General features: G+C 40.0%; 1 protein-coding gene across 1 annotated transcript in view; it reads left to right on the forward strand.

Moving 5' to 3' along the window:
• Nucleotides 1-26,296, forward strand: part of ARHGAP10 (Rho GTPase activating protein 10) — a 146,561-nt gene that overhangs the window by 104,054 nt on the left and 16,211 nt on the right. Inside the window, exons 19-20 of the mRNA XM_010131407.1 lie at nt 3,582-3,732; nt 19,319-19,481. Coding sequence (XP_010129709.1) covers nt 3,582-3,732; nt 19,319-19,481 — 314 coding nt within the window. The remainder of the gene's footprint in view (nt 1-3,581; nt 3,733-19,318; nt 19,482-26,296) is intronic.

Raw genomic sequence — 26,296 nt, forward strand, 5'->3', positions numbered from 1 at the left:
TGAAAAGACAGAAAGAAAATACCAAGTAGGGATGAACACTAACATGAGCTGCTTGAAAGAACAAAATTTACCTGAAATATGCTGTTTTGTGCAGCACATGAGGGCAAGATATTTCCTGTTTCTTTTATATAAAAAAACCCACTAGTGATCTTTCTAGTGGTGGTTGTGTGTGTGGTTGTTTGGGGGGTTTTTGGGGGGTGGGGTGTGTTGTTTGTTTGGTTTTGTGTGTCTCATAATCTTGCACGGCAACTCGTGATACTTGGTGGTTTCACTGCTGAGTGTGACAATAAGTCTCAGTGTGCTCTACATGCATCAGTTTGCAGATAGTCAAGAGGTTGCATTCTCTAGTTCATATCGAAATACTTTCAGGAATCCCTTTTGTCTCTGTGGAGACAGGTATTGAATATAAGCACAAGGAAGAAAGTGCTACAGCTTACAACATTGCATCGGAGAAACACAGGAGTGAGAGGATGGAGTTTGTGTGGACCCTTGCCTTGGTCCCAGTGAGCGTGGAGAAGGAGAACCGGGGCCTTATGCTGCCCAGGAGCTTTCAGGAGGTGGTCTCTGCTTGCTAGAAAGCAATATACCACTTCTGACCTTATCCTAGAAGTAAAATTTCCCTACTTACCTGTTCTAACAAGAAGATGAGAGCAGAATGAGGTAAAATATGGGATGGGCCAAATGCCTGCCTGAGTGTCTTGTCTGTGCTTCAACTGCCTGCCATCAGCCCAGCGCTGAGACTGGGTAACACTGAGTTGTGCTGAGCAGCATGTTGGGAAACATTTGTGTGCAGCTCTGCTGCTAAATAATTAAAAGTAGGGGTGATATGCTTATCCTGACAGTGAAAGAGAGGACTCAGTACCCCTAACTTTTGTTTTATTAGGAGAGAGAGAACTCTTCTGTGCAGCTCATGACTACCTGCCACCGGTATCGCTATGAAGTTAGCTAGCATGTGCTGGAGTGTGACTGTTTGAAGTTTGACTTCGTTGCTTTCTTGTTATTTCTCCTGTTTATCACTTAGGGTTTTCGCCCCCATAAAATAGAACCAACCACCAACTGTTTAACATTTCATAGCTACTTTCAGTTAGAAGTCTACTTGGATTCCTACCTGTCTCAAATTCATTATCCTGTTGCCTGTCTGGCACTGAATATCATTGACTAAGGATAACATTTATGGTTTTCTTGGTTGTGCTTTTGTGATGCTTAGTTCCTCACGCTAATAGTTCTAGAATAGTATATTGGTTATTTGTGAGAGACGAGTGAAAAACACATAAGAGCTTTGCTGCAGCCTGTGCAGGTTACCTAAACGCATACAAGAAAGCTCCGCTCTTACCAAGTACTTCTGGAGAATACTTGTTCTTCTCGCCATCTTTAATTTCAGCTGAGATGTGTGGATGAGGCTATACAAATAAACACAGATGTGGAACGTGGCGTAGTAAGCAACATGCTGAAACCTCTTAGCAAAGAGTTGTTTACCAGAGAGCCCGAATGCGACACTTTGTCCATGGAAAAGATGGCATTTAAAGTTTTGGTACTTCTGAATTTTTCAGAAGCAAATATTTATCCCTTAACCTGTTCAATCTAGCCATGTATTTACACATAAGGGGGCAGTGTGGTACTGTTAGCCAAGTGCCATGTAGGTGAACATTAGATTTCATTATTATGTATTGCATCATGTTTTATGAAAGGGCTTTAGCACTCTGAGCACAATTAGAGCTTTGTCGCTGTCGGAGAGTGCTGCCATGTCTGTACTGGGGAGAACCTGGTCGGACTGTTTCCTTTCTTCTTTGTAAACATACTGGTTTTAGAGAATTCCTTGCTCTATTTTGGCACTCTCTTGTAATCCCTTGTTCGTAGGTGTTTGAAGGACTGGGAGTCAGTTTTCTTAACACCGGTATGGGGCGGTTCAAATTCCATTGTTACATGTTACTGCCCCCGCAGTAACATGCGCTGGCTGGGAAGGAAGGTAGTATTTCCACTGGAGCTTTCCTTTGCACATGTTATATGGGCTTCCAGCCCACTGCTGCCCAGTTTTGCAATGCGATCATTCTTCCATGAGTTTTGTAGAAAATGGTGTTTCTGATTATTTTATATCAGCACAGTCTTCTACCTGCCAGTAGGAGATTGGCGATTAAGTGGCTATAAGCTGGTGTAAGGGTTCTTGGGTCATTTTATTCCTACACGTGTTAATATTCAGGATTAACAGGCCAGGGTAGGGTGGCGTGTAGAGTTACTTATACTTGGAACATGACGTCTTGAGTACCTTACCACAGCATGCTTATGGTGGTTTTCTCACCTGTAGAGTAGCCTGACTGGCTTTTAGCTTCATGCTGCACCTGACATCCAAAAATCATGACATGTAATAATAATAAATATAAAAAAATAAGTCTAAAAAATGTGTTATCCGAGGCATCTCTTCATACTTTCCACCTGAATTTCTACTTCACAAAAAGCTGCTCCTTTGAAGATTCATTGCGAGTCTTTGCAATATTTCCTATATAAATACGTGGCAATGTAAAGTTGCAGAGTCAAAGAACACAATATGCTGTTTCAGTATTTTTTGTTACATTATCGTGTTGCGTTCCTGTAAGGTGCTGTACAGACACAGGGCTTTTCTTGTACAGCTGCTGTTTTTCTTTATGTGCTGGTTTGTTTTTGATGAAATAGATATTAAGCTAATTTATTCATGTGAATCTGCCATGATCACTTGTAAAAGGCTGTTCTTAAGTTGTACATCAGCCTACTGATAATTTTCTAGAAGTAAATCAGCATCGTTAGACTGGACCTTGTACGTGACAGTTAAAGTAGAAGTACTATCAGGTTGAGCAAGTCTGCGTTGCTGGTTAATCCAGAGATAAATGATGTGATATTTTGTGTGGAGTGGTGATGCGTTAATGGTCGTAACTCAAAAGATGAAATGGTGACAAGAAATGCAATTCTTTTTATATGCATCTACGTGAACATCATAATTTAATATAAACGTGACTCAATATGCAGTAATTAACTGAAAAAATTCTCACATGGTACGTTACTATGGTATCTCTCACTAAAAACCCCTCCCCTCAAAATTTTCCTCTTGCTTTCTTAAAGAGCATTTTAATTAAAAAAAACCAATTTAAATGGCTGATATGGTAATGATATAACAATTTTTGAAGATTAAAATGGGTATTCTGTCAAAATTAGAGATCCTAGCTGAAGCTATAAAGCTTTTTGGTTACTGTGTTCATGAAGTTAGGATCTCCCTTTTCCTCTTCCCTCCCATCCTAGCTGGCAAGCACGGCTGCAAATATTTTGCCTTTAACCAAGCTGCAAAACAGTTAATCCAATGTGTAGACGGTGATCTTGCACTCTTGTTATTTCCATTATTTATTTATTTATCTATCTATCTCTTTATTTATTTATTTTAAAAGCACTCATTAAAAACCCACAGCATACTCCCAAACTTGAAGGAATGGATTTTTGGCTCCTGCCTGCTTTGAATGAAATCCAAAACAAATGTTGTTTGGTAATGGTTTACAGTTGCATTACACAGGTTGCTCTTTGTGATAAATAATTAACACCCTTTGTGTGCTTGATTGCAGATTTTCAAAACCCTGCCTGATGCTGCTTTCCCTGAGCCAATCTCTGTGTCAGTATCTCCTCCAAATGCCCCACCAAGGCAATCAAGAAGGCAAGGACAACGTATTAGGAGGCCTCTGGCTGTTTACAATCTCTGTCTTGAGCTGGATGATGGTAAGATATTAGTAGTAATTTCAGTCTTTCTAGCAGATGGGCTGTGTATCCTGTCTTCAGTAGGTGTTTGCACTTCATGTTTTGTTTGTATCTGTGTGCGCATGCCACATGCATGCTTGTTTAATTGCTTTGGAACCTGTGAAGAAGCAAGGAGAATACAGAGACAGGACAACATAGAGAGTACTGCCCTGTGACATATGTTTAAAAGTAGGATGAACTGTCTTAAATATGCTTTTCTCTAAAAAAGAAGCAGCTCCTGTTTCCTTTGGGGAAATCTCTTTGACCTCTACTGAAGATTACACAGCCGTAAGATAAATGGAGAACTAAAATTAAAGCAAATCTTTTATGGGAAGAGCTAATGCACTCTACAGTTAAATTCATCTGGCTTAAAGGCTCAGGTCACCACTGCACTAGAGAATACTACTACTTCACTTGAATCTTTAATACCTTGATGTAACTAGCAGTAAATACGTATAAACTTGCCTTACTGTTGAGAAGCAAAGGAAACAAATAAGCTTGCCTTTGCACAGAGTCTGCACTAACAACGTACCATGAGGCAAAGGGCGTATAACATCTTATATATTCTGACTTGGCCAGAAACATAATTTCATTGCTTGAGGGTACGTACAGTACTGAGAAGGCAAGTCAGGGCTCATTTTGTGTTGCAGATTTTCCCCGCCCTATTCCTTTTTTCCCCTCCTAATATTGTTAGTCCATTGTCTTTTTACACGAAGAATCATGGGATCAGGGCACAAAGTCCATTTATCAGCAAGTGAAAATAAACAGGAAGGTTTTGAGCTCATGCAGTAGTATGAGACTCTCTGATGAACTGTCATTAAATCGGTAGCCAGTAGTGATTGATATCTTAAAGGAAAAGCACAAATATCTACAACAGCTGTTAAGTTCAGGTTTTAGAAATAAACTTAGGACTGTTTATTGTCTGAAAGCCAGCTTTATAAAGGATCTGCAAGAATTCCAACAGGCCTGCCATTAGATTTGATTCGCCAGAGAGATATGTAATCTCTGTGCCTTTCTTTTCTTGCATCAAATGTGAAACTAAATGCCTTGACTAGAAGGTGTTTGAGGTGCATCTATTTAAAAAGCTTAAGCTGTGTTAATTTGAATAATATACTACCAAAAGCAAAGAAAGCTCTTCAGCTACATCTGCAATAATGAATTTATCTTCATTTGAGAAACAAAACAAAATTGAAGCCACTCACAGAGTTATTTACATCTGATTTTGAATGTGAATCCCAGCAGGTTGCAATTACCACAACTTCTCCAATTGCACGCTGCAAGGTGTGTCCTGGCGACCTGACTTTGATCCTAATACAGTAGACAGGAAGGATTTGCTGGATTATTTTTATTGTAAGATCTAAGAATACAGTGTTAGTGTTGAAAACTGTTACAAATGTTCAATTTCTCCTAAATACAGTCCATGCTCTTGTCTAATTTGGGCATTTCAACAAAGAGGAGAACTGGGATTGCTGAAGGCTGTAATTGTTATAATACCATACAGAAATCTGGGGCTTCTTTTGGTGCTTCTGTAGTGGTGAATTGCAGAATAACCTAATATGTTGTCATGCATGCTAGAAATGTGATGAAGGCTGAATTGCTGCAGGTGTGGTCCAGGACGGATGGCACTGAGTTTCAGTGAGATTTGAAAATAACATTTCCCCTTGCAAATTCCAAAAAACCTATCCTCTGTAGTGTGTTCAGTGCTGCTGAAGGTAGTGGTATTCTCAGTCTGTTCTTGCTAGAAACTGGCTGTTGATAGGTCCTGCTAATACTTATTTTGTTTGTGTTTAGCCAGATGTTACCAGTAAGGTAGGCAGTAGTTGGTACGATGGGTGTCTGGCACGAGTGATGTATATGTGGCGATACAGTACCTTGAGCCCAACTGCATCGTTGCATTACCTGAGGAGCTACCCCGATGGATACAGGGTGCATAAATCAGCCAGGCTGATTAATTATCTAGACACTGAGTAGAGCTCAGCGCCTCCAAGTATGCGCTGTGGCCTTCAGTGACTTTGTTCTTTGGAAAGGGGTGTGTGTGTGGGGGAGAATAAAAGTGAGCCTGGGCTTCTTTCCATATTTACCTAGTTTCTTGGCGAACAAATGCATGTTTTATAACTGCTCTTTGGAAGATTTTATCCTGTGTGTGTTTTTAACAGGAAATTAAACCCCTTCCCTCCCCCCTCTTTATTCACAATGGCGTGAGTTAAGCACCAGGCATAAGCCAGTGTTTTGTATTTCCTGGATATGGCAAAATTATCATCTTGTTTTAAACCAAGTAGCTGATACATATTTATATGTAAATATATTTGTTGACAAATATATTTCTAAAGTTATTATAATTATATATAAATATTTTCTATGCCTTGAAACTACAAGTATGTTGGAGACAAAATCTCTCTGTGCTGGAAAACTTCTTGTGTATGTTTCTTTTAGGATTGTTATGCAAACCAGGAAATTGTTAGAAAAGCGGAAACAAGTCTTTAACGATCAGCTGCTCCAGGGAGTTAACAGGCTTCAGAATCCACTGCTTGAATTGGAAATGCAGGGTTTGGGCCAGCTTTTCTTTTTAAAAGCATGTTTGCAGTTGGGAAGCTTCTTGTCTGCACACAAAATACATGCAGCAGCCACCCAGAAAGGGCTGTAAGTGACATAAATATTGATAGATATAATAGCTGAAGAACACACACTAAGTTTGATAAAAATCTTTATTTTGCCTTCTAGTAATTATCTGTGCTGAGTTCTGATAGTGCATAGATTTTCCTTGTACATAGCAATTAGATGATTAAATCTATTTGCAAACAATTCTAATATTTACTACTGTAAGGATCTTCATTTCCTGAAAGACAAACTGAAGTCAGAGATGATACTGTCTGTTTTTCTTTCAACTTGTTTCCTCTGTGGTAAGCCAGCTACTAAATTTTCACTCTGGAGACTTTTGACATCTCAAGTAGAACTAGGCTTAATGAGGAACTCTGAGCTACTTTCATATGTGGCCTAAACCCAAAGTTCTTGTTTCAGCAAAATGCAGATTTGCCTGAGATTTACACTAGAATAATTTCCAGAATTTTCTTACCTTCCAAAATGAAGACGTGGGATTTTTCTGGAAATAGCTTTTATTCTGTGCCTGCCCCTCTCCGCTCACCCACCCCCCCCATTTTACTGTCTGAATGAATTTTTTTAGAGTGAATTAAATAGCAATGCCGAAACTCCTGTGACTTGTAGTCTCGGCTGTCTACAAATGACTTTGCATTCTCTCTCTGTCTCTCTATGCAGAGAGAGAAAGACTGTTAGCCAAACAGGGAGCTGTTTATCCTGTTCTTCTAAAAATGTATCTTTATTTTCCATTTGGACAGTCAGTATATATCAGAAGAGAGCCCTGTTTATATTTTTTCTAGAGGGCAATGCAGAGTTACAGTTTTGTTCCCTCCCAATTTATTTTTTATATCCCTTTCTTGTTTTGTAGCAAAATAAACAGTTTTTTATTTTTTTAAAATCTTTTTCTATACCAAAAAACTTAGACATTATTAAACTATTTTGCAGGGCTACTAGAGCAACATGGCAAGAAAAGTCCTGTGTGAGGTAGGCAGTGTAATGAGCCCATCCAAGATGACCGGAGAGTCAGCATGAGTTCCATGAATCACACCTGGAGTCAAGAAAGGAGTATTGCATGGCAATTTGTCCAAGTACAAAACAACTTGTTTTCTAAACAACCCCAAATATACTACTTAAGCCACAGTGCTTGCTGATGACTTATTCTATCGAACACCCTCTAGGTGTCAAAATTTCTTATTGGCACGTAGATGGACGTAGCACAGTAGTATCATGCGGGGGGGCTTTTCTGCTTTGTTTTTAAGGTGTTTGTCTCCAATCCTTCCAGTCTGGATCTCAGGAGGCATATGGGATGTTTGCAATAGCTTTCTGCTGCTGCTGTAAAATAAATATGATATTTATAGTGCTTTAGGAAACAGATTCTTATGTAGAATTCTAAAACAAAAATTAGAACTGCTACTTAACCCTTTAAAACTTTGTGCTAACTCGTATTGCTCTCTGAAGCATTTAGGAAAGCTAGACTATGAATGATATGTTAGTGCTCAATAGGAGTAGCTCTTTTTTATGTATTTATTTAGTTAGTTGGTGGGAATTGGAATGAGACGGTGTCTTAAATTGGGTGATAAATTAATTTGTGTGAGCTACTGTGGCATTCAATTAAATTACTTTATCAAAGTAAAATGCGGTATTTGTAATGTTACGTAGCTTCTGTGCGGTATTTCCTCTCCCTCCTCCTCCCATTCCCTCCTGCCCCAAACAAATAAGTAAAAAACCCATAAACTGAATTTGGAATTACTGGACATAAAACTGGGTGACAGAAGCAGCCTTGGATTTATAATAAAGAGACTGGTCTTCAGGGCTGGAACCGTGCAGAGCTGCAAGGTTGCAGGTGCGAAACCTGGCCTTGAACTCTTTCTATTTCTGAATCTGCTGCTTGGAAGTGTTTCTGTAACCTGGCACATCGTAGGGGAAATGGAAAGAAAAGCAGCTACATAGGCATATCAAAAGCCATACACTTGCTTACAAAGCTATTGTTAACAGCTGAGCAGAACACGCAGCTATGCTGTTACCAAATACGTGCACCAGTATTAGTTGTGAGGGGAAGATCGGGATGATTGCTGTTTGCCATGTAGAATTTAAGATAGTTGGTATTTCATCTTGCTGCAGGAATAGCTCCTGCAATTCTGTGTGATCTGTCACAGTGTTTTCCGCCTGATGGCTCTGAGTAGGATGAGAGCTATACAAAGTAAAAGTCTTTTTGAGCTACTGCCAGGAAAGGTGAAGCTTTTTTTTTTAGGTAATAGTGGGTCTGTATAGGGTCCCAGTTTCCTATCAGATAATCAACTTCTGCTTGGAAAGATTTGGGTCCATGGAAGGTTCTTATATTCTTGGAGGTATGGAATAATTGTGGTCCATGCTTTGTATACAAAATATACGTTGTCTGGCCGTTGTTATACCTGTGAGTAATCTACTTGCTACAACCTGCTTGCCGCACAATTATATGAAATCTAATTTAACTGCCATAATGTAGTAAACATCTTCTAACTTTTACTGCTTTTCAGATGATGTCTGTCAAATCTTCATGGCTGGTGTGAGAATTTCCTCAGTATCATCGCCAGTGCTTCTCTGCTTTCAGTATATGAAATCTAGGGGCTGCAGGAATGTTCAAAGTAAACACATGCACACAACAGGAGTCAGAGATGCAGGGAAAGGGAAATTGAAGAGACTTAAAACTAAAATCTGGATTTTAAAGAAGGTGTGGGGAGTTCAGGATAAAGGGTCAGTCTTTCTTGAGGCCAGGCATTATTTAAAATCTCTGATCTCCTCTAATAATCCTTCATCTCTTAAATTCTCCACCTTCTGCACACGGACATGCAGGGGCGCGTAATACTGTAAGAAGGCCAATTTGGCATGCTAAGAGCCATTAATCCCAGGCATGGGAGTCACTGACGTATCTTTGCTACATGCCAGCTGTGCCCTGGCCAACCTCTGTTGGTTGAAAGTAAATGCTCCCACCCAGCACACAAGGGTGTAAGGAGAATGAAGACTTGAAGCTGTTCAGCTCTTCAGTCCGTTTCATAAGGATGAGAACGTGCATTTCGCTGCCTGTGCTGTTTCCTCACATTTGATGATCTTTCTTCCCTTCACTGGTGACGAGGAGAGGAGATCTTGGAGGAGAGAGGCAGTGAACTTTCTGAAAGGCTAACATGCAAGTTAGGAAAATATGATTTCCTCTTCCTGTTTTGCTCCTGCTGTGTCAGCGGTTTTCATTTGGTATTATTTTCCTTCCATTGCCTTCTAGAAGTCTTTCTTGTCTTTGCTCTTCTTTTTCCTGTTTATTTCTGTTTCTTCTTTTGAAAGATGCACTTAATGCAAGATGAATTACAATGCTATCACTTTTTTCCTTCCCAGCTGTACTTGGAACTTGATGAACCAACAGGGGGGTTGAAGGAGTACTTGAGGGCTATCATGGAGAAGTAATAGTGGTGCGACTACCTTGGCTAGAGTTGCAGTCTCATCTAAGACTATTTGACTGGGGCCAAGCACATTAGCCTCAGAGACCATGTTAGTGGGAATCTGCAAGGAAAAAGATGCACGATGCCTGGCAAGTTTGGTTATCCCACTGAGCAAGTGAGTTTCTGTTGGTCTGTAACGGATGCAAATTCACTGATGATGAATGCGTTCACTCGGTCTGTCTTCCTGGCCATTAATGCTGCTTGGTTCTGCTTGTGTGCTGCACAGCCTTCTCGATCCATCTCCGCAGCCTCCCTTCCATAATGCAGCTGAGTCCAATCTTGAGCCCTCCCAGATGTGGTTAAAAAAAAAATACATTTTTAGACATTTAACCCCAGAATGTCAGAAGAATGGATAGTGGTAGAATAATGGAAGGCATGGAAGAAAATGTTGACCTAACTACACTGAGGTAGCAAAATCTGTCTTCGTAATTGCTGGTGCGTTTTAAATCATCAGATGGAAGATTAGCCAGTTCCTCAACAGACATGTCTCCTGGATGTTCAGTTAAAACAGCTGCGAAAAGTTCCTGAAGGGCCGCTTAGTTTGTTTTCAGTTGTCTTTTTAATAGGTCATAGGCATCCAGCTCCATTCATCCTTCTGTTGAAGTCACTGTTGTGACAAAAGGAGAGGGGCAAACAAAATGGGGAAGGAGGCACAGCCGAGTGTGAGCAGCACCCTGAAAATGTTTCAGGGTAGCTTTCTTATGAGACCCGTCACATACACAGTGGGAGAGCGGCTGGTCTTTGTCATTATCCAAGTACCACCATGGGCTGTGGAATTATTGGTAGGAAACATCTCCTTTTAATAGCTCATGGGAAGTAATTGCAAGTGAAGTAATCCAAGTAACAAGAGAAGAGGAGACCGCACCATGATGTCAATCTCCGTTTGACAGCTCAGGAAAAGGGTTTTTAAACACTTTACCTTTTTGGTGACAGAAGTACTCTTACGGAGACGTTTTCCAGCCGATCAGTGGCTGAATTGCCAATGCAACAGAAAAGGAAACGTGGAAGAATATTTTCATGGACTTTGGAGTTTTTGAAGCCATTTAAGAAGTGCTGTTGAATTAGGGAGCTTTTAGCCCTGATTATAGTATTGTACCCCTTTTGATCTGCTTGGGTTTTTCAAGGTTCTCACTCATTATACTAGAGCTGTTCTGCTAGTAGGTTTCAGTACAGGTCTGGACCGTGGGTAAATGATGCGTGGACACATGGAGATTCAAAACGCTTAGTGCTACCAAAAAACTATGAAAACTGTGGGACAGTCTATTTATCTTAGTATTCGTCAGAGTTTTCAGGAAGTAGCTTCAGTTCATCACTGCATTTTTCAGCCGTGAATTTAATGTGTGGCATCTGGCCAGCCTGGTAAGGCTGGAGGTAATGTGTGGTTTCCTGCCAAGAATGTGCTGGTAAAGAATGAGTAATCTTTAAGGTTAGATACTGCTCTTGTCATCATAGTATACTCAAATCAAAAGAGGAACCCCTCTGCATGCTTGTATCTGATTTCTGTTGTGCTTCAAACTGTAATTATGGGGTAAAAACTAACACCCCAACCTTGGATCCATGTCTCTGTTTTGAACTGTTGTTCTACAGCTTAAGGAATAAACTGGAATTCGTTATTCATTGTTAGTTTCAGCTTGCTCAGCGGAAGTCTTACCTACGATTCTTTGTGTCTTTGGGATTTTATTGGTTAAAGTAGTAATCCAGCAGTATTTCTCCTAATTTTTGAGAGAGGACCTGAAGTAGGGGAGGTATTTATTGAAATAATTGCTTGCATTTTAGAAATAAACAAAAATGTATCACAAAGGAGGAGGGCAGGGGCATGGTCCCCAAACCCCACTCGACCCTAGCTAAGTTGCAGATGGGAACTTTTCAGAGTATTTCACATTTTCCGGAGAAGGGCAACCAAGCTGGTGAAGGGTTGGGAGAGCAAGTCTTTTGAGGAATGGCTGAGGGAACTGGGGTTGTTCAGTCTGGAGAAAAGTAGGCTGAGAAGAGACCTTATCACTTTCTACAGCTACCTGAAAGGAGGTTGTAGTGAGGTAGGGGTAGGTCTCTCCTCCCCTGTAACAAGCAACAGAGTGAGAGGAAATGGCCTCAGGTTGCACCAGGGGAGATTTAGGTTGGCTATTAGCAAGAATTTCTTTCCAGAGAGGGTTGTGAAGCTTTGGAACAGGCTGCCCAGGGAGATGGTGGAGTCCCCATCTGGAAGTGTTTAAAATACGTGTGGATGTGGTGCTGAGGGACGTGGTGTAGGGACCCTGGCAGTGCAGGGGGTATGGTTGGACTGGATGATCTTAAAGGTCTCTTCCAACTAGAAGATACTGTGATTCTATGATTCTTTCCTTTTCCTAGCACCAACTCAGACACCCACCTTTCTGGCTATGAGTCTTGAGTTGCGCCAGCCAGTCTGCAGGCAAATTCTGTCTAGAGCAGCTTCCTCCTATTTCTGATGTATTTGAATCGCTATGGAGTTGGGAAAATCTCTCTCTACAGGAAAGCTGTGTTGTCCCTATGATTCACATGCTTGTACATGCTCACGTTTGAAACCTATATCAAAGCTGGTCTTTATCTAGGAAAAATATGTAGTCAGCTGTAATAGTTATGTTAATTATTTTGTCTGTGAGAAAAAAAATACATGGTGTAGAGTTCTACTTCTTACTGCATGTGTTTTGAAAGGTGGCGTGAAACCGATGGACATGTGGACCGTCTGCTGTCCATTTGCTCTGTGAAAGCTCTATTTCTTTCAGGGTGTATGAGTCTGTGATGTCTAAATTTATTTAAGATCTAACTGCATACTAAGGCAGTACTGCAGCATATAGGATTTGCTACAGGATGAGGATAGTGGATACCTTTTGATAATGAAATGCGGTAATATAAAGCTATTTTTTTGAGTGTTTACAGGAATCTGACCTCCAAAGTACCCATGATTTGGGAACTGTGAAATAACTCTCTTCTTTAGTTTTAGCATTCTCTATGATGATTTTTAACCCAACAATAGATCGTTATTAGCTTGCTTTTATGTGATTTCACCTTAGCTAGCAAACTTATGTGTTTAAATAGCACAATTTCTGTAGTCTGGAGGTGACTAATAAATTCTGTTGACCAGTTTCGGTGATGTGATTAACAAAGAACATAGTTTCTTAATTTACTCAGAAGCAGATGACTTGACTTCATTGATTCAGAAAGCTTAAAAAATTTGAAGAATTGGAAGAATGTCTGAGTTCACCTAGTGCTTGGCGTGATTTCTGCATTGTGATTTGTTCTGTAAATAGTGAACAAAAAATGCAGCCTCTGCATCTAGAAAAGGCCTATCTTGACTGCAGAGTCCTCTGATCCCTGTGACTGTCACATAAAGCTTTCTCCACTAGAGTCAATTCTAGCTTTCCAGGAATGGCTGAATCCCCTGGTATACGAAGGTACTGTGGGATCACTTCAGGTTTTATTAACTGTGAGACAACTTACCTTCAGTTATATTTTTCATGCCTGTTTTCTGTGGATGCTGAGGATCTAGCACTTGAAACTAAGTTCTCACTTGGCAGAGGATATTTATGACAGTCATACGCCTTTTCTATTCCTGATCTATGAGATTGCTATCAAAATGAAGACATGGTGCATACCCGCAAATTAACATGAGAGCAAAGCTCCTTTCTGCTCCGTTAAACTTCTGTGCTGTTGTGGGAAGTTAACTATTTATGGTGATTGAATGTTTGTTATCTTAGAGCTGGATGCTGCTGCGATGCTTGTAGGGGAGGATGGGTGGCTGCACAGCAGCGCAGCTGCTGCTTCCCTGTCTTGTGATGCAGAAAATGTCAGACTTGAAGGTGGTAATAGGGATTTTGCAGCATCTTTAATTTACTCTCCTCAGTAATTCTCCCCATCATCCCTTTTCTAGAACTGGACCTGTGTGACTGTGGCGAAGTGGAATAAGACATATCTTTTATCATCTTATTTTGTCACAATTTGTGTATCCAATGAGCACTTCGAACATGTAAGACAGTTCTGTTCTGCCCATTCTGTGTGTCTCAACAGTAACAGTCATGCATTCCTCATTTACTCCAGACACATTTACGTTCATAAACTGTTTTCATCCTCTGGCTACCCTTAAAGATAGATGTCAGTTGTAATGTTGATGTTAAAGATTAGTCTTTCTTTTAATAGTAAAGTGTGTAATTCTTTAGTTTACTTAGGCTAAAGTTGAAAGACATCTCTGTCACTCAAGCAAGTAACTGATAGTGTTAGCTCCCTGGTTTTCATAGTTTTTATTACAAATGTTTCTCTTACTTAGAGAGTAAGGATCTGATTATTGACACTGCCAAAGTCTTTCAACTTTGGATGCCAATAAAAAGTATTCTCAGACTAGTGAGATGGAAAAAGGAGCAGGGGGGAAGAGGCAACTCACTTAGAAGCTGAATTCAGATTTGTGGTATGGAGGGCCTGGTAGCCTTTGCTATGCGAGGCTCACCCGGACAAAAGGAAAGGGGATTGAGGGTTATGTATTTGCTAGAGAGAAGCTAGATGAGGTAATGGTGATGCTCTGTATTGGTACTTCCTTACCTTGTGGGAATTTTTCGTTATGAAAAAGGGTTACACAAGTCAAGGAGGAGAGGTGGAAGGAGGAAGGATGTTTGGGTTAGAAACTGAATGGTAAGTAGTACCAGTTAGACACAACCAGTAAATGGTTAGGGTCAGCCTAAGCTACCTTATTTTCTAGATAGGGCTGGTCTGGGCTAGGTACAGCCATAATGGCAAAGCACGGGTATCTGTTGCAGAGGCACAGTGAAAGCTGTAGAGCTCAGATGAGTGTTGTGATTAGAACAGTGAAACAAGAAGATAATTTAGATGACAGTTTAAAAGGATCTGAGCAGTCAAAAAATTTAAATAGTATGCAAAAGGTGGTGAGAATGTGAAACAAGTTTTAACTCTGAGATTAAAATTGGATCTTACACCTATTTGCGTAGGATGAGGAGATGAATTGAAGAAGCAGCTTGGTGGCAATTCTAGAAAAACGACCAAGCTGAAGGGTGAAAGCACTCAGAGGCTTCCCACAAATATAAAGAAGAAAAGGTGAAGAGTTGATGGCTGAAGTGCTGACAAAAATTCATAAGATGTCATACAGACTTACTGCTTTTATACTGAGAACCTTCATGTCCTTCATCTCTTCTGGCACTTGTTGGCACCCAAAGATAAGAGTGTAATGGGAGAGAAAAGGGAGGGGGATCGACATTTTTCGGGAGAGAAAATGAAGGCACCAAAACCACCAAACTGTATGCTCAAAGAAAAATATAAATGATCAAGAAATCAATATTCCCTATTTTGTAGTGTAAGAGCTCATTAGATTTCAAGTGGTAGAAGAATAGAAAGTTTCTGGAGCTCCTCTTCGAAAGGACCTGTCAGTTCAATGTGGCAGACAGCCTTTTCATAAAAGTTAGAAACCTGACAATGCTGCTCACTGGAGAACAGTGTTGGAGGTAAAGAGGAGTGAGAGGAGAGATACAGTCAAAAATGAGGCTATCAGTATGAGAGAGCTCCTGAATTCTGAGGGAAAATGAAGACCATAAATTCAATTACATCAAATGTCATTAACACACTCTTTAACAAACTGTGTCATAAAGACTTTAATCTGCAGCAGCCTGGGATCTTTACTGGCTCTGCGAAGCAAAATACAGGAAAAGGGTAGGGGGAGGAAAAAAGAGGACATAGCAGTCAATATATGTTGCAAGTTTTGAAGAATTGTTAAAAAGAGCTCAGCTATGAAAATTCATGTGGGATTTATAATCAGCAGGATCAAGCAGAAATCTTCACAGGTAGGCCTGTTGCAAGGTGAATATTTTGAAATGTGAAGCCATCTAACTTACCCGAAAAAAAGTTCTCTGGTCATGGGATTGTATAGCTTCGCAATGTTAATTTTTAAACCACTTAGTAGCATGCTGAAGAAATTTGAAGCTGGAGGGATGCTAATACAGTAGCAGTAGTTAGACAAATCCTTGATGATATATAAACAATGTATTATATACAGAGAAATAATATATAAATAATGACCACGGCAGTTACAAAAGAGTTGTGGTCATGTGCCAAGCTGTGCCCATTCAAACCAAGTAAGCTTGGTTGTACTGAGAAATAAATTTACAGATTTTTAAAGGAAAAATGTAGCTTGTAGCTGCAGAATGGAGGACTACATCCTTAAGAGCAGTGACTCTGCAAAGTCTGCTAGTCACAGTGGGCAATCAGCTCATCACAAACGATTAATTTAAAGCCATGGCAAAAAACCCGATGGCCTTGGATATACAAATGGGATTGATGAGTAGCTGTTAGTGGTGGAAGTAATGCTCAGTGTGGCGCTTGTGGGACCACAACAAAAAAAATCATGAATTCAGCTCTGATATATGATGGTCAGAAAGAACTCTGGGAAGTTGTAACAGCTGTATAAAACAGGCCCATGATTCTGAAGCTGCAAAATCCCTTACAGTGAGAGATGTAGTGTTAAACTTATAAAGGAGATTATTTAAATACCTTCACACAGCACAAAAACTGGATACGAGAGATACTCTAATTATTAGCAAAACGTATTACATGGGTCACAGCTGAAAATAAAGCATAACAAAATGAAGGTACATGCTTTTATCAGTGAGTGAGTTAATTGATTGATTCTCCATTACCCTTATCATCTGCTGATGTCTGCAAACAAAGACTCTTTGGAAGATACAGTTTGGTCCAGCACGAGATGGAAAAAGCAGGTTATTGAGCTTAATAGAGAGATAACTAGATAAAGTTCTATGGCCTCTGCCATATACAGGAGTTTCTGTAATTTCTGATGTTAGCAGAACTTTGATACCAACATACAGGGTGAGATTTCTGTACTGCTGTATTTAGAGCAATGATGCTATATTTTGAAAACTTAGGTTTGGAATATATATTGATTTCAATCATGAAAATGTGCTAAATGATCATTAGTCATCTGTTTTTGCAATTATACAGAATTGCCCTTTTCTGAGTAAGGTATTGTTTACAAATATATTTTTTGTTTACAGAAACAGTTAATTGAAAACATCAGAAGTGTAAAGTATCTTCGAATGTATTTTTAGAGGGCGTTCACTGAATCCCATTGAATTCAGCAGGTGTTTTCCTGTTTAAATACCTTCTTTGTTTTTAGTGTTCAAAACCCAATCTTACTCTTCAGAGCGCAATGCAATATTGACCGTGAGAAAACACTGGCTCAGGAAGGAAGTAAAATTTGAGGAAAGATTTAGCACACAGTTTCATTTATGGTAATGTCAACTGCAATTGCCTGTATACTGCACTCTCCAGCGCAGACTCTGCTGTGTTACCAAAGTGTTTAGTATTTTTTTTTTTTACTTTTTCAATGTGCTCTGAGAAGTGATTCAACAGAAGAACCTCTGCTTTCTGGAGGGAGGTGCGGTGAGTTGGTCGTATTCAAGATACTGAAGAACAGATTAACAATCCTTTCTACTGCTGTTTTAATAATGTTAAGTGAACGGCTGAGGTAAACTTGGCCTTCTAATCCAGTGTATGTAGTCTGATAATCTGGGTTGTGGTGAATTAAAAGGGCTTAGAGTCTACTTTTAAGGAATTTGGTTTGTTTATGAAGTAAAATTACAGTACTACTGTCTAATCTCTCAGATCTTTCTTATTGTGACACATACATCTGGAAATGAGATGTAATTAATTATTTTTTTCCCTGACACTCCTGTGGTTCTCATGTCCTGTAAATGTGAGTGGCAGCATCATGGCCTGGGTACATCAAGGAGGTGTGAGGTGAGCAGGATTGACTTGGAGCGCGAGTGACTCATTTTCTCAGGTTGATGTTATCCTTCTCAGGGCTTATCATACTCCGTTACTATGGGCTAATTTAGCTCCTTAAATTAGCAGCTGCTAAGACGATCACCTTTATAATTTCGATGTTTTTAGTTGTATGTCATTTGGTCTCTAGGGAAGTTTTCTCTGAGACTTGCTGGGAGAGGGTGAGCATAAGATGGCTGGGGAAGTATGCAAGTACTTTGGTAGTGTTTGGCTTTTGAAGTGGAAGGAGTTAAACGGGTTGAGGCAGTAATGAAGTTGAGAAAGATTTTTATGGAGTGAAGATGGCTTTTCATTGTCCACATTTCATTGTTGTTGCATTTTTTAATTAATTAAGGAAAAACCCCCAATAAATAAAAAAAAATCATTGCAACAGTACTGCTTAGCTTGATAGAGTAGAATTAAGCTCAGCTGTTTGCTGTTGAGACACTAATTCATTTGAAATTACTAATAATGTGCAGGACTTCATCTTCTATAGCACTGTATATAAGAGAGAAAGCTGCCAAGCAAGCCCCATACTGTAACAGCTTTCGATCACATTGTTACGATGCTATGTTAGGACTTAGTTGCTCATTTTTTCCCCAAAGCTTTTGGACTTGAAGGAGCAGAACTCTTTTACCAAGACTGTGGGGTCAAGGGTATCCAGTCCACTCTGGAGTGACTTCTGTGGTGGTAATATTTAGCAGGGCTGTGGGCTGTGTTTGTGGGTGCTGGTGGGAGCAGGACGGACAGAGGACGAAAGGAAGAGATGCAGGGAGCCTTGTAAAGGGTGGCTGGAAATTACCCTTCTTCTGAAAACAGCCACAGCCTCCACTTGAGACTGTGGGCTTAGCTGCGCTGGACACTGAATGTTTGCAATTGTCCTCATTTCATACGTTAGAATTTCTAACACGTACAGCTGACATTTAAATAAAAATTTTAACGAGAAAAGCTTTGTAGGTGAAAGTTAGCTTTTTGGTGAAGAACGTGCTGTTTGGTTAAATACGTCAGCATGGTTTGCAGTGAGTGCTGTGACATACTGATAATGTTTTCTTCCCGTCCATGGGATAGGAATGTTCCTTTAATGTTTTCTTAAACAATTATACCTGGTTGTGTTGCCTCCTGAGTCATATTCTATGAGTAGCCTACAAGAATTTAATAGTAGACCAGAATACAATGAGTTCTCTTAGATGTAACACCATTAAAAAGTAGTAATAAAACTAACATTCTTCGGTATTGCATGTTTGTTCAAGAGCTCCTGCTTACTCTGACCTTTCTAAATGTCATTGTTTTGTGTTTGATACGATTGTGCTTATGGTACTTGAGAGCAATCATTCCCTCAAATGTGTATTAAATGATTTGTAGAGACTGTGTTTTTAGAGGTGCATAAGTGCGCATGTCCTGAACTATTTTGTTATCTGAAGTGATGCATTTGTCTAAAAATAACTCCCAAAACCTAGCATTTTATCCACATAAAACACATGTTGAAAGGAGACCAGGAATACATTGTGTTGTGAAGGTAGCCTGGGACAATGATGGGAGAAATGGTGCAATGGTACCTTTTGGGGAAATGCTGGAGGGTTGTTTGTCCTCCAGAACACCCTGTGAAGATGGGACAGTAAGGTTTCTTCTCATATTTCAGGACATTATTACCAAAGCAGCTGATGAGCAGGCTCTTCTAACATTGTTCTGACTTGTGCTCTCTTTTCTAGCTGACAGTCACAGCTGTCCCAGAGAAGACACCCCAACTGGGAGCATGGATTCTCTTTCTTCCCAGTCTCCAACACCTGCCTTCTCTAGTAGCCCCCCTGGGCTCCTGGATGGAAATCACCTCATTATGGACAGCAGAGATCTTGCAGGCTGGACAACAAACCTGTAAGTAACCTGAATATTAAGTGACTGTTTTTTCACTAGTATGACTGTGCAAATGAAACTCTTTTCAGTTTGGTGGCAAGCAAGATTTTTAGAAAATACATATAATTGTGTTTGTTTTCTTCTGCTACAAAAATCTGTTGTTTATAGGTTGTAGTTGAGCTTAGAGGCTACTTGAATGTTTGTAGGAAAGAAATGTTCTTTCTCTGCAAGCAACCTAATACGTTTTACTGTAACATGTTATAAAATTCTAAATGTGTTTTATTTAGGTAATTACTATCTTAAGTTCTTCTCTGTATGAAAATAAAACCAGTCTCTCTTAACAGTGTTAAGACAGTGTTAAGCTACACGTAGATGCAAGAGTGTTAAAATTCAGGGCCAAATTTAGGGTTTGGATAAATACAGTGTAATGAGTGTGTGCCCAGATGCTGTTGCCTAAGAGCACAATTGTTAATCTCTTCTTAACAAATGCAATGCCTGTTTTCCAGAGAAAGTGCAGTCTCTCACTTTCAGTAGAGAACATGTGTAGATATTCTGGTTTTGAGTATGATTTCCATTTAGCAAAAATTGACATTACCATGTTAGTCCTATCTCTGTAATGCATATTCAGGTGTGATACACAAAAAGCTGAAGATAACTTGTTTTTTAAATCAGAAGTTGAACTTGAATCGAATTCTCTGGTTTGCTATTCATATGAACTTTAACATACCAAGGCAAAGTTTTTTAGCCTTCAGTGCCAAGAAAATGGGAAGAGCAGGTCTGGAGAAAAGATTCATTACAAATATTTTCCATAGTGGCATCCCGAGTGACCTGTTCTGGTGGTGGAGCAAGAGTGTAAAATACATGTGTAGGTGTGTGTAACACATGAGAATATATAGATAGCCATATAATGGGTCTGATTTTTATATGCACACATGAAATAATGAACCGCTGATTAGGGTACTCACTGGCTAGAACAATATATTCTCATAAGTATTGAAAGAATTCCAGATTTACAGGTGTTTTACATAAATGTAGTTTCTTCAGTAGAGGATTGAAGTTACTCTTTCCTTATCCACTTGTACTTCCAGTTGTAGTGGGTAGGATTAACAAGATGTATTTGATGAAAAGAGGTGCATGGGTGGAAAACGTAACTGTAGATGGTATAAACCAGGAGTGTCTCTGAAAACAGGCCTAGCTAATTAAGGAACATGGGGTTAGCAGAATATTGATAATGTCAGCGCAGAGAATAAAAGAAGGAAGTGTTGGTTTTCTCCAGAGGTTTCAGGAACTTCAGGTGTTTGAAGGAACATTGCATTTTTGGCATTTGTTAATTTTCATCAGAAGTTAGACTCTCTTGCTCTGTTGGAAAGTTTGATGGCGTGAGGATTTGTGCTTAGTTAGAATCAGTGCTTAATGACTTTGTTTTGAAAGCGGGGGTAGGGGGTGGGGGGAAGTGCATGGTATGTGCATCTAGATTATTTGTCAAAAGCAGTTTCTTTCTTTCACTCACCTGTTGATGACGTTTACTTAAGAGCTACCTCTGTAACAAGCCTGAACAATGACAGAGTAGTCTGTGAATGGTACGTTCTTTCTTTCCTCTATTTTCTCACCCCAAATCAGTTTCCCTTCCCCTTCTAGTTCTGATGACTCAGAGGGCCTTGCCTTAACAAAAACACTCAACAAACCCGAAAGGTCTGCCACTGCGGTAATGGCAGAGGGGATGTCAGCAACAGAGAATGTCCTGGGTGGAGTTCAGCAGTCGTGCATCATTGGGTCCTGTGGGCAGAGAAGGGTGGTGGTTGCTTTGCCATTGTGTAGCTGTGGTAGCTCTCACAGCTTCAGGAAAAGTAGCATTGGCTGTTGAACTCTGCTTTGGTTTTAGGCTATTCTCATAAATTGTACATCCCAGAGTGAGGTGGAGAACAATCCTTTCTGTTTGTGCAAGATTTCAAAATGTTTTTCATTTTGTGCCAAATTGGAACAAAACCAATTCTTTAAGTCCCAGTATCCTCTCTAAAATTGTATTGCAGTTCTTCGCTGAGCTCTAGTAAATACCGTACTGAGTCTAGGGGAGATGGAAATACAAGGGGATTCAGTTTCTCCAGTTTCTGCTGATGTTTATAACACACGGGTGTTAGTTGTGTAAGATCGATCTCTACAGAGTTATGTAGTCAACAAGGTGATTGTGACTTCTTTGTGGTAGAAGAGTTGCTTGCATTGTTTCCCCGGGGAGGGATATTCCATTGTGGGTCAAGATATGTCAGATATTCCAAGATTTGTTTATATCAGCAGTTTGCTTTAAGCAAGAATACATGATGGATAGCAAGAATACTTTTTGTGGTATTTGTTTTCAAGAAAGGAAAAGCTTGTTTTTTCCTGAATGATAGCTGTTGTCACCATGATGTTTTCTGGCAGAATTCTTTGTGATGCGTACCCTTTTCTTGTCCCTCATTTAAAAACGAAAAGAGTTACAGCTTCCAGTGTGGTGAGAGGAGCACCAAAGGCAAAGATACCTTCTCTTTCTGGCTGGCACTAGGAGGGGACTGCATGGCCAGAGTGGTGAAAGAAGCAAAGAGAGCAAGGGCTGTACCACCGATTCGAAGTGTCTCACAAAGCCCTGACTGCTCAATTGTCATGTCAGTATTTTAAGATGTACTATGCATACGGTGAAACTGGAAGGTGATGTTTCACATATGTGCCATTTTGAGGCCCTGCTAAGCTGTTGGTTTTCATGTCTGTAAGCGTGCGTCTGCCTGATGCCTCATTTTCTTTGAAAGCTCTGTGTGGATCAGACATATGCCCTGTGTTGTCATGTACTCCTGTAGGGGTGAGTAGAGAGTTGGATCATGGTTGGCTCTTGCTGCCCACACCAGGGGTGGTTCCCAGTGGAGACCCAAGTTTGCTGTTCTAAGATTATTTTGCACCATAAACTTTTTTCAACCTTTTTCCTGAAGATATTTTTAGCTTCACACTTCTATCTAGAGCCAAATACTAAAAATAAATACATTTTATTTTTACATACACTCTATAGTAGAACACAGATAGGTTTTTTTTTTCCCCCGTCAATCACAAAATTACGGAGCAGTTTATGTAGACACAGGATTCAAACTCCAGATAGCCCAGGATGGGCAAATTACCTTTTCTACTTCTTGAGCACCATGTCATAAACATGTATTGATTGAAAATCCCTTCTCTCCAAGGATGCTTAGCACAGCCATATCTCAGATGTAAACTGATAATTATGGTGGCGAACAGGATAGAATAGTCCTCCTTGGTAGTGCTTGCAGTTGTATGGGCATTTTTCCCCCTTTAAGGCAGAGCAGCAATGGCAATCTCAGCTTAATGTTAACCAAAGCATTTGCATTCTTTCTTTTTCCTCTCTGCTGTAAGTGTCCATACACACTTGCCCTCAAGCTACAGAATTAGCATTGTACAGCCATCTATTTTCCTTGGATTCTACTGGAACCACTTTGCTCTGGTAGAGCTGCAGGTAGTTACTCTTTCTGTAAGGGAAGCATGTTTCAGATTGTTTTGGGAGTTATGTTGGTATAGTTTTGCCATCAGTACATTATCAAAATGTTCATTATTTGCCTTAAAGCCACAGCTGGTTCGGGGGGGGGGGAAAGAAGTGTTTCATGCACTCAGTTCCTTGCCTGTTCCTCCTAATTCAGATTGCCACCATAGCTGTGTTCTGAATATAAGCAGTGTCTTCTAGATGAAATGTCGTTATCCATATAGGCATTCATTAGCAGCTTTCTTTGATCTGTGTCTTCTGCACTTTAAGGCACTGGAAAATACGCATTAGTCCCTGTTTCAGAAATTTGCCAGTATAGAAGTTTATAAAGTAGAATGTAGAAATACAGTGTGATACTTGCCTTGTTGTGCCTTAGGTTTATAAGTAGGTCATGCATTGTAACATTTTATTCCCTTCATACAGAAGAGGTATGTTTGGTGAGTTGCCTGTTCTCACCTGAATTTAAATTAAAAAACCCACCCTAACCAAGCAAACTTCCAACCATCTTTTCCGCCATGGTTTCCCCCAGGCTGTTGTCTACTTTACAATTGCAAATTACTTGGAGAGTTTAGACCCCGCAATCCACCCTTTGTTCCTTCATTTAGAGATGCTTCAAAGCCTGGCTGATCTGAGGAAGGATTATTGTTAATCTCTCATGGCAAACCAATTTGTGTTTCCTTCTTCTTTCTCTTGTCTCTCTTTTCTTAATATTTTTGCTATTTCTTCTCTCTGGAAAGCTGCTGCATGTTGCTGCTCCCAGCGAATTCTGTGGCAACAGGCAGTGAGTTGGTAAGGAAAAGCATTCGTATAAAGCTGTCACCAGAAGCACCAGGAATCTGCTGACAATAGATGAGGGGAAGACATAGTCTGGAAGGGAGAAGGGTGAGTAAAGGAAACACCATGCTGGAAGATCAGGAAATAAAATAAGTTGACCTACAAAACTAAGCCATCAAACCAAGAGCAAAGGCAAGGGGAGGGCAATAATATAAATGTGTTGTGGCCGATAGCCTGTAGTAGTAGTAAGAGAGAAATCTGAATTTATTGCCAGATTTCAGGGGTGGGGGGAGCAGTAGGAGAGGACAGGGCTTAACAAGAATAAAAGGGTGGGAATTACTTAGGATTTGCCTGTAAAGGAAAGTGGGTGCTCAGTGCATCTAAGACGCTTTGCACTCCTGCTGGAATACTTGGTGCTGTGTCTGCTTTAAAAGTGGAGGAAGCCTGAACTTTTGTGTAAGGATACACTTAATGCACTGTGACCTTTATAGTGGTGTTGCAAATTGTTTGGCAATTTTTAATTAAGGTATTGATGTTGCTACTTGAGCCTCTTTTTCACTTCCCCATTTGCTGCGTGTGCGTTGGGTTTGTGGGGTGGTGGTAGTTTTCTAACACTTTGTTTGGTGAAGACTGTAAACCGGCTTAATTGGTTCCCCTCATGCAGTTCATAGTTGACCCACGCCGAGAGCTATGCCAATGTTTCTGTGAAATACCTTATAGTGTCACATCCCAGCGTAGAAGGTTCCACACAGAATGTTAGTATGAAGCACGTAATGCAGTGTAATTCATCCCCTGGCTTAATTTCTCTGTCCTACGCAGCTTCTGGTTTTCCTATTACATTTGCAAAAAAAGTAATAAATGTGCTGCATCTTTTTTGCAAGATGCATGATAGCTCTTTGCTAGAGCAGTCGACCCTGGCAGTACTTTCTGCCTTTCTGATTGGCACTGACCTTACTCACCTTAATCACTTTTAATAACTCAACATAATGTAGTTTCCAAAGAGGAGTTCGGAATTTCAGGTAGTAAGAAGCTGGCTACTAGCTTTTCTGTTTTTAATAATGATGGTCTTGGTTTGGGAGGTAAGTAATGGAAGGGGTTATGGATAACTCTTAAAGTGCAATTCAACTGTGCGACAACAGCTGATCTTCCCTTTTGCACGCAGTTGAAAGCCAGTGACGGGTGGTTTGACTTGCACGCTGTTATAGCATGGCTTTACACCTGCAGACTATATAGATACAGTGATAGCTGAACTAGGTGTATAAATCTGTGTCTAATAAATATATCGAAACAAGTAAAGATACAGTGTAACTTAGTCTGCAGAAGACAGCAAATTTTTTCATAATTTTTTTTTCTTGTAGTGAAATAGGTGATAGTGCAGAAGATGCAATATCAGACATGAAGTGATATAATTCAATTAAAAAAGAGTGAGGGGAATTTTTTTGGCTGTTATGGTTTGATTATAGAATTTACTACATGTCTTTGGTTGTTGCTATCAGAATTGTTTTCAAGCTTCAGCCTGTTTTGTGGTGTTTATGTACTATTAAAATACTTTTTTCCCCTATTCTGTTTTATTTTGCATTAGAAATTATTACTTTTGAGTATAACTTTGGGCTTTTTAACATTTATAACTAACTTACTCTATGCCAAAAAAAGGTAATTATGGTAACTGATGTCTCTTTTTTTGACAAATAGAAGCATATTGTGTCTTAAACCATAGGACCTTGTATTCGAATTCATCCAGGGCTCCAGGCGCTGCAGCAGATATTCTCCAGGGAAAATATTACTTACTTTGCTTTGGTTGCATGGCTTGCACAACCTCAGTTCCCAAAGTGTTTTTATTCTCTGAATTTGTGTAAGGCTTGGGCATGCCCTACTTTCACCTTCTCCTTCCAATTTCTGACTCCTCTGACTGAGGTGTTACCTTTTTATGTCTAGGTTAGGTATCGGACTCTCTAGCTCCCTTGTCTGGTCTCATATGCGTCCGCATCTCGCATCACTGACTGTTCTTTTTTTCTGAGGTGCTGCTTTGACAAGAGGTCCTTCCCTGCAGCTGTAGATTCTATTTCCTCTAATCCTAGCAGAAAAGGTCGTAAGGCAGTCACTTCCTGTTACCTTAGAGGGAAAGGAGATTCTGCCTAATACTGGGTTTGAGAATATTGAATTGTCTTACAAATGGCAGTAATTCCAGAATTTCAGAGTAAGGACTAATTTCGCTTGTCTTGCCCTTCATTAATGAGGATGGTAGTGTTCATCACCGACTCCCGGTGTGCCAGAACCATTTATTGATAGGAGGTCTGTCTTACTCTGCCTTTCCCAGAACTCTGGCCATAATGGCAGCTCACTTCTGATGGATGAGTGTAGGTTTCCCTTATCACCAAGACTGATTCATTGACAGGTGGATTACAAGTCATGTCCTAAAACACTGTGGACTGCCTTATGTCTGTTTTCACTTGACCTCAAAATGAACCAACAAAGCTGAACTTGGTATTCCCTGGACTTGGTATGTGTTGTGATTAATCTTTCTGAGGATCTTTTTCTGATAGGGAAA

Source organism: Buceros rhinoceros, unplaced genomic scaffold (genome assembly GCF_000710305.1).
Source record: "Buceros rhinoceros silvestris isolate BGI_N320 unplaced genomic scaffold, ASM71030v1 scaffold1112, whole genome shotgun sequence".
Classification (NCBI taxonomy): Eukaryota; Metazoa; Chordata; class Aves; order Bucerotiformes; family Bucerotidae; genus Buceros; species Buceros rhinoceros.